Genomic DNA, 14,417 nt, shown 5'->3' with positions numbered 1-14,417 from the left:
TATATTTCCAGTGGTTTTACCTTGACATTCTTTACCTTGACATTCTATGTTTAGACAAAGTATACAAGAAATGGAACAATCTTTTATGAAGTTTTATGTCTTTTATGAAATTTTCTTTTTTAAGAAAAGGAATTGACTTTAAAAGTGAGGCCCTTTTACAACTTGAAATTTAGAGGGTTATAGAGCCTTCCTGAGACATTTTCATGCAGTCATTTCTAAGACATAAATGTCACAGTCACGTCATCTTCACAGCTGCAATTCTGAATGAGTCTCCGTAGTCAACTTTATAGGCATTAAAAAAAAATCTTTAGTTTTTCTCAAAATGGTATCATTTTAGCATCATCATTTGCAGAGGAAAACAATCCCTTTCTAAGTTAAAAGTTTGGGCTCTGAAGACTCATTTGTGTATGCCATTTAAAATTTATTTTTAATTAAGCGTATTTAATGTTGGTAAGAGGTGCCAGACATTCAGAGCTCTGGAGACTCCAGGCATCCATATATCTGCAGAGCAAGTCTGGCTCAGACAGTAAAGGTACTTTCTCCTTCCTGCTGTGTTCCTGTCTGTGTCTGAAGAGAGGAATTGCCCCAGTGAGAGGAGTCACAGTCTTTGGGCTGCACTCATTACCAAGAGCACATGTACCCAGCACAGAGTCCACTGGTAACCATAGTTTGAAAATCAGCTTGGCTCTTGCCAGTTCATTTTACCCAGTCTAGTAAATTGCCATCAAGTGTTAATGACTTTGGGCTCCTGTCAGCCTGGTTTAATTCAAGCTTAGGAACCCAGTGCCAAAAGCATTCTCCATTCCCTTCATTGGCCATCCCAAGAGATTCCTGCCTTTCCCTATGAGGAAGTTGGATTTAATTGGTCTTTTCCTTGGTGTTTTGTTTGTTTGTTTTTAAATCAGCAGTATTTTGAAACTAAAACTGGAAGTAGGCTACTTCTACTTTTGGTGTTAATATTATATCAAAGAAGTAAGGGTGTTAATGTGAGAAAGTTGCTGAACCAAATTAGAGATCTTACATGGGACGATCTCTGTGGGGTGGTTGGTGTTGGGTCCTGGGCTATTAAAATAATGTTATACTCTGGCTCTGATAAATGTGCTACTAATGCTAAGCACATTCATAGTTCATTAGCTTGGTTGCTTCATTGCTCAAGACCGTAACAGCTAGTTTTAAACAAATGAATAAACTTCTTGACCTGATAGTAAATATCTCACTCCTACACAGAAGGGACTACAGGTCATTTGGATGGGGCATTAACTTTGCCTCTGGGTTTATGACTGCATTTAAGGAAGGGATGACTTGCATCTTGAAGGTTAAAAGAAATTTGGGTCATTTAGGATGTTCCTCAGCAGTCTTTCTCATCTAACTCATAGGAATAGCAAGAGTGGGGAGCTGATTCTCAAGGTTTGTGAATCCTGCTTTCATTTTAACATTTCTAACCTAATGTGATATAGGAGAGGAAGCATAGCCAGGGTTGTCAGGCAGAAGACTGATCTGTTGGGTCTCATCTTCAGTTTGGTAATTTACATTTATTTTATAATGTTATATGGTTTATAAATCCTTGTATTTTGTATCCTGACAAACTTACGTGAGTTTCATTGATCCATCTACAAGTTACCAGGGTTTTTCTCTAGACTGAACAGTTAATTCAACTGGTTAAACCATGCTGCTGCTGAAGCCAAGTGGCAAGTTGGATTCCTCTATAACCTCGTTGTCGTCATTCTGTTCCAAAGCTGTAAGTGCATGCCCAGCTGGAGCCAGTCATCTTGTATGTCACTGTCACCAATGACTGAGTAAGGGTATAAATGGTGTGGGATACCCACCCAGTTATCGCTACGCAAGATCTTCCAGGCCCAGTCCTGTTCATTAAACTAACATTTGTGAGGAAATGCCAATTATTTACCAGGCCCTATGGAAGCTGCATTTTATTTTTATGTTCCAGAACTAACTGAAAAAAGTGAAGTGCTTTTAGGCTTATTAGATTCTTTTCTCTGGAGAGTTTAGTTTAAATGGCAGTTTCTATAGAGTTCTTTGCATTTAACCTTTTGCTTAAGGCAGAATAAGGTAAATACTTGAGGTTTAACATTTGTTTCTGTCAGTTTTTTCCCTCTGGGGGTTTCGCCCAGGTCTTCAGGGCAGGGAAGGAGGAGCTTATTAGAAGTTTGGAAGAGAAGGAGATTTGTGGGGCTCTCTCCTTATTGTCCTGAGATGGTGTAGAATAAGTATGATCATGATAGTTTGGAAATTACTTGATCCAGAGGTTAAAGACTTCATTTGTGAAGGTGGTTTCAAGAGAATATGCCTAACATCAGTTTCTAAATGTACTATAACAACAAGGTAAAAGTCATCTCTCCTCCTGCTGGGAAGAAAATTCCTGGTAACAAAAGCTTTGGACTGTGTTTTCTTATCTTTCACAGGTGAGTGTGGTGCAAGATTCTGTCAACATTTCTGGCCAGAACACCATGAATATGGTGAAGGTTCCTGAGTGCCGGTTGGCGGATGAGTTAGGAGGACTGTGGGAGAATTCCCGGTTCACAGACTGTTGTTTGTGTGTTGCTGGCCAGGAATTCCAGGCTCACAAAGCTATCTTAGCAGGTTAGTATTTATTCATGGGGAGCTTTAGTTGTGATTAAACAAGGAAAAACAGTAGGCTGCATAATCACCTTTTGAATAGCTTCAGCTTTTTGAACTAGTACAAAAAAACTGCAGCTAAATATATTTTTATATTGTGGTGACATTAGTTGTCAAAACCAAAAGGGCTACTCTCCATAACTCTCTGTAGTGGACTTAGGCCACCATCTTCAAGGAATGGATGATGATGTGTATTGGATGCCTTTGCACCTGGAGGTTAGATGTCAAAACACTGGTTAAGAGCAGGTATCAGCCCCTAGACAGGGACTTAGGATGTAATGGAGAGGATTCTGGACTCGGGACTAAACCACCACATAGCCAAGTCCCCAGCCCTGGAGGTCTTAGCCCTCTCTTCCATACAAACATACTAGAAGAATGAGAATGTTGCCAGTGACGTGGAAGATCAGGTCTTGTTCTAGTAATAGGCCCTTGGTCTTTAAGATCAGAAAGACTGACACACAGCAGGAACTGTTAAGGCAGTCTGATGGCCTTACCTCACAGGGAAGCATAGCTTTCAGCCACAAACTTGTATTCAGGCCAGAAGATGTAAGAGGAAATCACATGAACCTTCAGGCAACAGATTTCTTACCAAGACCCTCAGCCCTGTCATTCTAAAGTACACACCTGGCAAAACCTCTGTCTGGCTCAGTCTAACCATCTTCCTGTTCCCTCTCTCAACTAGGTGTTACTGAGACTTGCTAAAGGAAGTCATTAACTCTTGTGTTCGTGCCTCTGTGCTCAGCTAGGCGCTCGGCACTGCCGAGACCTCTTTCTACAGATGCATAGTCAGCTCCTTTTCTTTTTCTCAATAGACACTTCAAACCTTTACCACTCTCCTTTAATCTCCACCTCCTAAAAGATGACCTTGCTGCTGCTTCCAAGAGAAAATCAAGGCCCTTCTCCCTCGGCTCTTGCCTCTCACCTGCATTTTCTCTGCATTCTCAGTGGAGGAGGTGTTCTTCGTGTCCAAAGCAGACTACTTTCTACTGTTGTTCTGTTTCATGCTGCCTTCTCAGAAGCCTGACTCTGCCAGTTAGACCCTTGTTATCCGGTATCTTTGCCATCTCTTTCTCCTATTGCCTGTTTACGCTCAGCCTGTAAACACGCTCAAGCTTCTCCCTCTAGTTATTCTCTCTTTATTTTCCAGAGCTAAGTTTCTTGAGTTAACATATTCATTCTCTCTATTCTTTCCTCCCACTTATCCTCAGTTTGCCTCCATGCCACAAAAGCGGTTTTCCAAAGTTACATGACCTGCTAGTTCCTAAGTTTTGAGGGACTCTTTAGTTTATATATTATTTGACTCCTTTCTTCTGGTTTCTCTGGCTGGCTTTCGGGCTACTTCTAATGTGTGGCCTCCCTCTTCTTCACCCATCCCTTTAAACATTGTTATTCCCTAAGGGTCTGCCTTAGTTCTCTTTTCACTCTACTTAGTCTCCCTAGATTATTTTATTTATTCTCATAACATCAGCTTCTCTCTATCCACTGATCCCTCTAGGCATATTGCTGCTTTGGACCCTTCCCTCTTTATTAAAAGCACCAGCCCTTTAGTCTTCAGCTTCTGTAATGTATTTATAGAGTACCTTATAGTCTATAGCCTTTCAGAGATAAGAACAATGAGAACTGATATTCTTTTGGAATAGATTAAAATATCGAGGTTCAGAGGGTTACGTGATTTGCCCAAGATTATATGGTTAGAAAATGGCAAATCTAAAATTAGTCCTTTCTGACATAAATTAGGTCAAAGTTCCAGGTGCCTGTTAGCTGAAACTCCTTCTATATATTCCATCTGTTCCTCCTCTCTTAGGTAGAGGTTGGTAGTCTCAACTTTCACCAAAACCCCTGATTTATTGGACATGATAAATTTGAGTTCTTAGCCATTTTATTTGAAAGTAATGGTTGAAATTAAGTTTACTTATTTTTCATGGTGTTCATTAGACTAGAATGGGCATGGCTTAGAGCACTGTTTCTGAATCTTTTTTCATTATTCCCACCCCTAAGGAAAAAATTAAGAGACATTAAGTACTAAGGAATAAGATTTTGTCTAGTTGGGTTAAGATCTGAAGGGCCACAAGTGATTGTGATACCTAAGATTGTTTTCACCTCTCTGGGGCGTTATCATCTCTGTTGATAATGCATGGCTTGGAGGAACAGACAGCCTGCCATAAATAAGCCTACACTTCATCTAGCTAACGGATGCCATTGAGCCCTGTTCTTGACCTCCTTGCTGTGTGGTCCCTGGAAGCGGAGGAAGGTAGGTATCATTGTTCCAGGCAAAAATGCAGGTATTAGGACACCCTGCTTAGACCATGAAGGACCTTCCATTTGAACCCCAAGATCTACTCAGAGGATATCATTGTCATCTAACATAGGTAATTTGAGTAATCTCCTTGAAATATGAATGGTTGGAATGGAGCCAATAAATTATTTTGAAAGAAGTGATTTCTTTTTTCCCTATGTATTATATAATAATTATTCACTTATTATATAATATAAAAAGAAAGTAATTTTATAATTCTGGCATAATTTGATATAAAAGACCATTTCTGTAGTAGTGGGACAGGAAAGAAAATGATCTTTTCTTCTGGAGTTCCCTGGTGGTCCAGTGGTTAGGACTCGGCGCTTTCACTGCCATTGGCCCAGGTTCAATCCCTGGTCGGGGAACTGAGATCCCACAAACCACGTGGTGCGGCCAAAAAAGAAAAAAAAGTAAATGATCTCTATGATCTCTTCTTCATAACAGAAGAACCAAGAGATTTTGGTGTGATAACCATATCTGTCTCTGTTTTCCTTTCACTTTATAGCTCGTTCTCCAGTTTTTAGTGCCATGTTTGAACATGAAATGGAGGAAAGCAAAAAGGTATGTTAACAGGATACAGATAACGTCTTTTTAGCTAGGTGGCTAGAATCAGATCATTTCCCAATTTGGCAGCAGATTTATTTTCCTGTTTTTTTTGTCTTATTATGTTATTAAAATGGAGTACAGTTCCCTGAACAGACAATTTCTGAGAGCAGAGAGAGGTAGTCTGGAAGCATTCTAGGTAAAGCAGAATCACTATTCCAGGCAGGTCATCCAAATAGTCTTGGGTGAGGGTATTAGACATGTGTTTCTACTGAGGAAAAGAAAGGTGAAAAATCAAAGATATAGTTGTCTTACTATTGTATTTAAGAGAACAAAGGTGGTACATATGATGGGAGAAAAGGCTATTACAATCAAATAGGGCAAAGAGAACTTTTCCATTCGTGTTAGATTTAAAATGATACAAGCTCCTCTCTTCATCAGAGGTTAACATCATGAAAATTGTTTAGAGATTTTGTTCTGTTGGAATGTTTCTCATTTTTAGTTTCTTTGGCATAGAATCGGGTTGAAATCAATGATGTGGAGCCTGAAGTTTTTAAGGAAATGATGTGCTTCATTTACACGGGGAAGGCTCCGAACCTCGACAAAATGGCTGATGATTTGCTGGCAGCTGCTGACAAGGTGAGATAAGAACAGGAAAATAATAACAAGACTAGGAGTTTTGGTGACCTCATGAGTTTCATGACTGGGCGTTTATGTTGCTTTGTGGGCAGGATGAACATATATCTTAGTTTTGTTTTTTTAAAATATTTATTTATTTATTTGGTTGCACCAGTCTTAGTTGTAGTAGGCGGGCTCCTTAGTTGCAGTACGTGGGCTTCTTAGTTGCAGCATGCGAGCTCTTAGTTGCGGCATGCGAACTCATAGTTGCAGCGTGCGTGTGGGATCTAGTTCCCTGACCGGGGATTGAACCCAGGCCCCCTGCATTGGGAGCGCAAAGTCTTATCCACTGGGCCACCAGGGAAGTCCCACATATATCTTAGTTTGGCCAGAACAGTCTTGGTTTACACTTGTGTTCCAACACAGTTACTGATAGCACCCTTTTTATTTTCAAAAGTATCCTGCTTTGAAGGGTAAATTATATGGTCATCCTAACTATGGAAAAGAAGGATAAGTTGATGTTTACCTCTCTTCTCTTGCCAATCTCAAATTTAACCACAGTGATTTTGAAGATTCAGATAATACTAACATTTGGATTTATAATTTATAATTTGGCTTTGTAATTTACAAAAATGTTCTTGAGTTCATTAACTTTTATTTAAACTTTGTCAGTAAGAGAATAACTTTTACCTAGTATCCTGCTTATTAGCATTTTCAGCTTTTACCTTAGAAGTTATTGAAATATACCATATTCAGAATTGTAAGATGATGAATAGATCTTTGGGAAAAAAGAGATACTACTACAATAAATGTATGCTTTGATTATAAGACACATTTTAATTTGAGAAATGTTAAAGTGTGAAAATAAAAATGTAGATCTTAGCCTTAAGGAAATATGGTTATTACCTAAAACAACAGGCTGGTGATTCCCAAAATAGGGTTGAGGGGAAAAGGTTAATGAAACACCAAGTCAAATTGGGGTTTTTTGTGTTGCTCTTTTATAGCAGGACCTTTCTCAGAACCTTTAGTATGTCAGTGTGTACTGTTAGTTTTCTAAAAGAGAATGTAATAGACAAATTTCTCCAATTTAGTTAACCCTGGAGTTACTTTTCTCAAGGATCACCTCTGGGGATTAGTGTTCCCCAAAACACACTTTGGGAAACTGACTTTCACTGTGTAGATAGACCAGAGAGAGCAGTGACCTGTTCCTCCAAGGCCCTGTGGTCTGAGGAAACGTGACTGGGGGGTGGGGGCGGGTGTGTGTGTAAAAGGATTGCTATTTATCCTGTGGGATCTTCTCTTACATTGGGGGGCAGTTGAGGCAAGGGTGTTAAAGAGCTTAAACCCGGCCAGCAGTAGACCCCGTGAGAAAGATGGTTCTCTGCTGGAGGTGCCTCCTTTTCCTGCCGTGATGCTGCAGCACCCACCTGAGGGGCACAGCTGGCTCTGGCCTGAGAGCACTAGAGCCTTCTCTGGATTCACTCACGGGAGTAATCTCCTTCCTTCTCCCTTAGCACCCCTGAGGAGAGTGTGTTTACAGTGGAGGTTTTATCTTTATTGATCATCTTTTTGGAGTGTTTGTAGAGGATGAGGCATGTAAACCCAATCAGTGCTACCAGTGAAAAGGATTGAATAATAGCTGTTATCTTTCTTATCACCTTTCAAGACTTTATTAAGTACAATTAAGCGATGTGAACATCCTATACCCTTCCAGTCTAGCTCAGTTCTGACCAGAGGAAACTTGCTTTCAGTGGAAACGGAAAGAAAATATTTGCTGTGAGTTCTGGGGAAGTAGAATACACAGCCCAAATGGCTGCTTTTTTATAAACATGAGTTTATAATGATTCTGCCTCATCTGCCCTCTGATTTTTTTTTTTTTCTTCTTCTTTTTTTTGGCCTCACCACGCGGCTTGTGGGATTTTAGTTCCCCAAGCAGGGATCGAACCCAGGCCCTCGGCAGTGAGAGCACAGAGTCCTGACCACTGGACTGCCAGGGAATTCCCCGTCCTCTGATTTTCAATGAAGCAGTCACTTGTACTTATACATACCAGGCATTTATCCCCCTCATCTTCTAGCTCCCATAAGGATGAGTAGCATCACAAGGTCCAATTTTTAGACAGAAATACTAAAACTCAGAGTTGTACATTCTCAGAGCCAGGGTTAGACATCTGTGTCCCTGGGTTTTCATTCCTGCTCCTCAGCCAGAGAGCCTACTGGGAACCTATTTTAAGTACAGAGAGCAGGCGGTCAGCCTGAACTGACATTCTAATGTTGGTGTTTTTCAGTACAATGTGGTAGTTAAAGCAGTTGAACCACAGCAGTGCTCTAAATTTATGAATGAGAAGTAACTGAAGGGTGTGTTTTTCAAATTCCATTCAAAATTTCCCATTAGACAGTCCTTGCTCTAAGCTTATTTGAAAACATTTTTACCTTTACACCTCCTTGTGAGCTTCAGGAAAACAGAATAAGAAAATTTTTATGGAAGGATCTAAACATCTAGAATTTACCCAAGAGGCTAAAACAGCTTCTTCTGAGTTTTTCCAGTCTCCTGGGGACATGTGTAATTAGACCAAAAACAAAACAAAACATATAACCCAGGCCTAGGAGACAAAATTTCATTCTCTGCCATTAGGCAGGTTTTTCAGAAGCATAATTAAGAAAAAAAACTTTGTCCCCAAGGGACGAAAATGGCTACTTTTGTCTAATTATGCAGTAGGGATCAGAGCTATTCACAGTAAAAGTTCTTTTAAAAGAATTTTATTGAGAAAGGATAAGATGAATATTCTGTGCAGCACTGTGTGAAGACTGAACATTTACTTAACCTTTTTCAGTCTTTTAAAATGAAAACGGCAGCCTAATTTCTTTCTTGTGTAGTGTCATTCCTGTTTTCCATGGAAACTGTTTTCTAGTTACTCAAATGTAAGAAATTAAAGCTGCACCCAAAACCAATAAAACTCTCTTTTTGCTGCAGGAGATCACAGTGCCAGCAGATATGCCTCCTCACCCAGAATTCATAACAATAAAATTGTCTTGGTTTGATCATCATGATTCAGCCTGAAGAAGTATTATTGTGTCATTGAGTTCTCAGGCCCTCAAGATGGGACCTATACGGAGACTGTGGATACTCTCAGAGCAAACCATTCTCCTATGAACTGATTAATGACATTTTATTTTGGGCCTTCTTTTATCCCTTCCTCCCCCTTTTCCCTGAAGTTCCTTAGTAAGTTCATAATATATTTGAGAGCAAGTAGTACAGTTGGATCAAAACAAATCAAGTAGATCAGATGTGCCCAATATTAACCTAGGCCTTCATTTCCAAAACATTTATTTATACCCTTTACTTGGAAAATAGGAAGTTTTTAGGCTGAAACTGGATCCAGGGTCTCTGTTGCTTTGTTCTTCTACCTTAAGAATCTTAACCTCAACCCCAATAAGATAGGACTCCATTTATCCTTTTCTGTTGAAAAGGAGGCCTTTGGTTGACCCTCATTTAGGAATAACGAGTGGTAGAGATGCTGGTGAAAGTCACCACAGGGCTCCTTTTCACAGCCTGATGGGACAGTTGGAATATCCTGCTGGGCTGGTGACAATGCTTAAGTAGAAAGGACTGTGCTGCACCCTAGTCTGGCTCTGAATAAAAGGATTGCAGAAATTTAAATGTAATGTCCCTGTTGACTTGAAGCAGAGAAATGCCTCATTGTAAGGGTAGGTGTTGATGGTTTAAGAGACACTTTAATGGTAGTCGGTGTAGGGGAAAACTTGAAGATATGGGTCTATTCCATAATTGCCATTTTTCTAATAGACTTTAGAACTTGAATGGCAGCTATGCAAGTTATCTTGGCTGTTTATTTCGGCCTTCGGAGTATGGTTATGTTTTATAATTGCAGTAGCAGCATTTTCATGGTCTGTGCAGTTTTGTTAAGGTATCCAGTTACGTGATGGTACAGCTGAAGAAAACAACCTCAGTAGCAGTCAGCCCAGAGCCATTCCTGCTCTGACGACAGCCACGCTTGTGTTTTACAGTATGCCTTGGAGCGTTTAAAGGTCATGTGTGAGGATGCCCTGTGCAGTAACCTCTCCGTGGAGAACGCCGCAGAAATTCTCATCCTGGCTGACCTCCACAGCGCAGATCAGTTGAAAACTCAGGCAGTGGATTTCATCAACTAGTGAGTTGTCATCGTCAAAGTTCTTTCAGGGTAGTTGGGTTAGTTAACGAATGAGAAAGGAAGACTTTGAATTGGTGAGTGAAACAGGTGAGTAGCTTCATTAAGCTTTTTAGTAGTAGGTAGAGAGTGTCCATCTTTTCCTTCAGCTTGACAGTGTGAAAAATGGTTTTGCTTTCATCAGTATAATCTGATTGGTGAGTGAAGTGTATTACTGCCTTGCAGGATCAGAATTGATGAAAATGACAACTTGCTGGTCTGAAAAAGCTGTGTCCCCTAAAGCGATAGTATCTTTACTTCACACTCACCGGCTTAAAAAAAGACATGCAGATCTCTGGGAGAGCAGAAGTGGATTTTTATGAGTTAGTAAGAGTGTCCAATGGTCGACTGCAGAATGGGGAAAAGAGAAGGCATAATCAGGAGACGAGGTCATAAAATAACTGTTTTGAGAAAGAAGAGTAAATTCCAGTAGATCTGTTCCTTCATCCTAAATGACCATATTACTTTCTGAAATAATTCTCAGTGGGACATGTTATACTCCTTTGCCTGATGGGGAGCAAAAGTTGGAAAAAACCCCAGGAAGAGAAGCAGGTCTACTAATAAAGCCCTCAAAACAGCAGTTCTGGGGGGGTGAGAGGTCTAAGAGGTTGCAGGGTAGGTGAGTAAACATTATTTAACACAGAAAATGCCCTGAAAACAGGAAATGATGTCCTCTAAGTCTGTAAGATTGTTTCGAAGTAAAGTGTTCCTTGTCCTGAGTGCTCACTCTGTGCTGGACACTTGCTTGGTGCTTTTTAGATGTTAACCATTCAGTGAAGTGTGAGTATTAGCCCCTCTTTTTCGATTATCAGTTAGGCCCCAGGCTATGACCTGCTTTGTGGTTATGGGACTAGTAAATGGCAAAGCCAGATGGGAGCTCAGAGCTGTCGGACCCAGAGAACTCCTGCTCTTTCTCTTTGTCAGCATCACCAACGAATATGAAGAGCATTGATGATGTAGAGAAGAGCCTGAGGAACACTTCATCTTTTGTAATTGAGAACATAGTGTCTCAGAGTCCTAGTTTTCAGAGTTACAACAGTCGTAACCTGGTCACCTGTCTGCACATTGTCTAACAAGCAAATTCTCATGCATATTGAGGGTTCTGTCTGAGTACGTCTTGCATTGACACCCATAACAGCAAACCCTGGGAAATTCGGCTGTCTAGGTGGCTGTTTAATTCATCCTTCATTCACCCCTCTGGTAACCCATCTCTCACATTTCTCCTAGTCATGCTTCGGATGTCTTGGAGACCTCCGGGTGGAAGTCAATGGTGGTGTCACATCCCCACTTGGTGGCTGAGGCGTACCGCTCTCTGGCTTCAGCACAGTGCCCGTTTCTGGGACCCCCACGCAAGCGCCTGAAGCAGTCCTAAGATCCTGTTGTAAGACTCCGTTTATTTTCCAGAAGCAGCAGCCACTGTTGCTGCCACAAACCACCAGGTAGACAGCGCAATCTGTGGAGCTTTTACTCCGTTGTGGGGGGAAAAGACTGCATCGTGGCCCCGGACTTTTAAAACAGCACTAAATAAACTTGGGGGAAATGGGGGTGGGGGGAGGGAAGGGCCGGGGACTCGGGGCTGTTCAACCTAATGAAAACCCTGTTGCTGCGTCACTGTGTTCTCTTTGGCCTGGCCGAGTTTGATACTGTGGGGATTCAGTTTAGGCGCTAGCCCTGAGGACATCCCAGCGGTGGTACTTTGGAGAAACCTGTCTGCATCTGACTGAGCAGAACAGATCGTCAGGTGCCTGGAGCAAAAAGAAAATTAAAAAAGGACATTTAGTTTTAAGAGAAGGGAAAAGGAAAGAAGAAAGGATTTTTGCAGAATTTCTCAAAAATCAGTTTTGGGATTCCAGTAGTATTTATGTTGAGAGAAGTTTTAGTCCATCCAGCTGTGCTAAAACTTGGGTATTTGTGAGAACTCACCACCACCATGCAAGTATCAGAAGAGCTCTCTTGTTGTTAGCACTTATTGTTTGCAAGAACACAATACGTCCCGTTACCCTTTTATGAAAAACAACAAGCAGAGGTGGAAGGGGAAGGAGATGATTTGGTCTAGAAGATGAGTATTCTGATGTGGTAGCTTTTGGAAAAAAATCTTTATTGGTGTTGAAAACTGGAAAAAATAATTCATCCAGAATTCATACTGTCTTGACAAAAACTATGGTTCTCTGTTTTTAGATATTGTGGAAAATGTTTTTTGGCATTTTTCTCTGATTTTATTTCTTCTCCCCTGTTCCTTTTTCTAAAAAACAAACACACACAAAACAAAAACAGAGCAAAAAGAAAAGGAAATTTTATTATTAATGCTGTGTGGAAAAACTCCCAGCCCAGATTGCTCAGCTGTTCGTACCTGACTTGCCACCTGCATAGGAGCCAGTCCTGTTCCTTCCAATTCGCCCCTCTTCCTACAGGGGAGAACTTCCAAATGTTAATTTTTTTCTTTTTGAAAATATAAATAATTACTATTTTGTACTGTGTGGTATCTCTGGTCTTTTGTTTCACTCACCTGGCTTGTCTTTTGGGTCTGAGTTCCTTAAGGGATTTTGAAGGCCTAGTTTGATTCTCTAGCTTGCAGAGATTATGCTCAAAAAGTCTAAGCAGTAGGAATTCATTGCGTCTCCCTAATCTCAAGTTCCCTTTGTGAGCTGCCAGCACCTGCCAGTCCCCTGTCCTTCTTATCTCACAGGCCACATCCTACCGAGGGATCAGGCTCCTTCTGCCAAGGCGAGTAACGGAAGTGGGCTTTCCTGCACCCTGCAGGTTTTAAGACCGAATTCCCAATCTCCCTTCTCCTTAAGTAAATACAAAAATATCAAGGGGACATGACTGTGGAGACTTAATAAAGGGAAATTCTTATCTCTGACTGGTTCTGTCACTGACTGGATGTGTTTGCAGAAAAGTTAATGTCCAGATTCCCGGTGAGCTTACAGGAATGCTCTGGGGCTCCTCCTCTGCCGTTCCTGCAGCAGTGTTGGACAGGGCAGTGGGATACACTGGAGAACCATTGGCCATTGGGCCAAGGAGTGTATTATTTGACCTATTATCAGTATAATCAAAGGCAGGATTTGCTCATTAGAAACCAATCCTTTGCGCTTCTCGGTTTCCTCCTAAGTGTCACCTATGTGAGCGCGTGCCCAGTTCTCCATGTCCTGGCTGCTGTCCTGTGCCTCCTGAGTCCTCACTTTCCAGATCAGCACGTGGATCTGGGGACCAGGGCGTACCCAGGGTCTCCTGTACCCACGGTGTCTCTCAGGTAACTGCACTGGCTCAGCACTGCTCACGTTTCAGCAAACCTTCCTGTACAGTATCTCATTGGAACTTCCCAACAACTCGATGGGTTGGGTAGGATAAATGAGAGATAGATAGCATCTTCCCATTTTATAGGTGAGAGAAATTGAACCCCGAGGGACATGCCTAAGGTTACACAACTTGAGCGAGAGTTCTTCTAATGTGATACCCTGAAAAGATTATGTAAGCAACTGGAGGAAGTTCCATTTCTGAAATGTTTAGGTATGCAATCTGAGGTAAAGCTTTCTTTCTGTGGGAATAGCAAGAGCAAAAGCTCTGGAAAGGTGCCTCAGCTGGCCTGTTTGTCAGAGGATCCAGGAGGACAAACCAGGCTTCAGATTTGCCCTTCCTCATTCACAGAAAGCTGTGGATTGGGGGCTGGTAGGTTCAGGGAACATGTCCTCAGAAGGGTAGCAGTTCTGGCACCAAGCTTCTGGCAAGATGAAAGTCTCTTCTGGGATTTCCCAAAATTTACGGGATTTCCACTGTGGGCTTTACTGTTGGGTACAAAGCAGTTAGGATTTCGGGTACAGGTGAAGCTGTTTGATGCTTCTCCTGTCATTATTATATTCTTTCTGGACGTGTTTGTTTCTGTTTAAATGATAGAGTTGAAGCCATCTGGTTATGACAACATCAGAGCCCCAGCATACTGTTCATAAACCTCCCACTGCCACCACCCCCTCCCAGAGCTCCCCCACATCTGAAATTTAATTCAAGTTAGCTCCACAGTCTGGGGCATGTGCTGTCACTGCAGAGATGTCCGTGCCAGTGGAACAGTTGGAGATTTCAATTCCACAAGGATATGGCTTATTTATCAAAACAATATTTCAGGCAAG

The 14,417-nt window shown here is 41.4% G+C and overlaps 1 protein-coding gene across 3 annotated transcripts in view; it reads left to right on the top strand.

The window, feature by feature from the left end:
- SPOP (speckle type BTB/POZ protein) overlaps nt 1-12,765 on the top strand; it is a 68,575-nt gene extending 55,810 nt beyond the window's left edge. For all 3 annotated transcript variants that reach the window (XM_057536372.1, XM_057536373.1, XM_057536374.1), the window contains 5 exons: nt 2,421-2,598; nt 5,436-5,491; nt 5,990-6,112; nt 10,115-10,257; nt 11,521-12,765. In XM_057536372.1, coding sequence (XP_057392355.1) covers nt 2,421-2,598; nt 5,436-5,491; nt 5,990-6,112; nt 10,115-10,257; nt 11,521-11,665 — 645 coding nt within the window. In that variant the 3' untranslated portion in view covers nt 11,666-12,765. The remainder of the gene's footprint in view (nt 1-2,420; nt 2,599-5,435; nt 5,492-5,989; nt 6,113-10,114; nt 10,258-11,520) is intronic.
- The last annotated feature ends 1,652 nt before the right edge of the window (nt 12,766-14,417 follow it).

Source organism: Balaenoptera acutorostrata, chromosome 20 (assembly GCF_949987535.1).
Source record: "Balaenoptera acutorostrata chromosome 20, mBalAcu1.1, whole genome shotgun sequence".
In the NCBI taxonomy this organism is placed as follows: domain Eukaryota; kingdom Metazoa; phylum Chordata; class Mammalia; order Artiodactyla; family Balaenopteridae; genus Balaenoptera; species Balaenoptera acutorostrata.
Note: the sequence above shows the minus strand (reverse complement) of the source record. Positions and strands in the feature narration are given on the sequence as shown.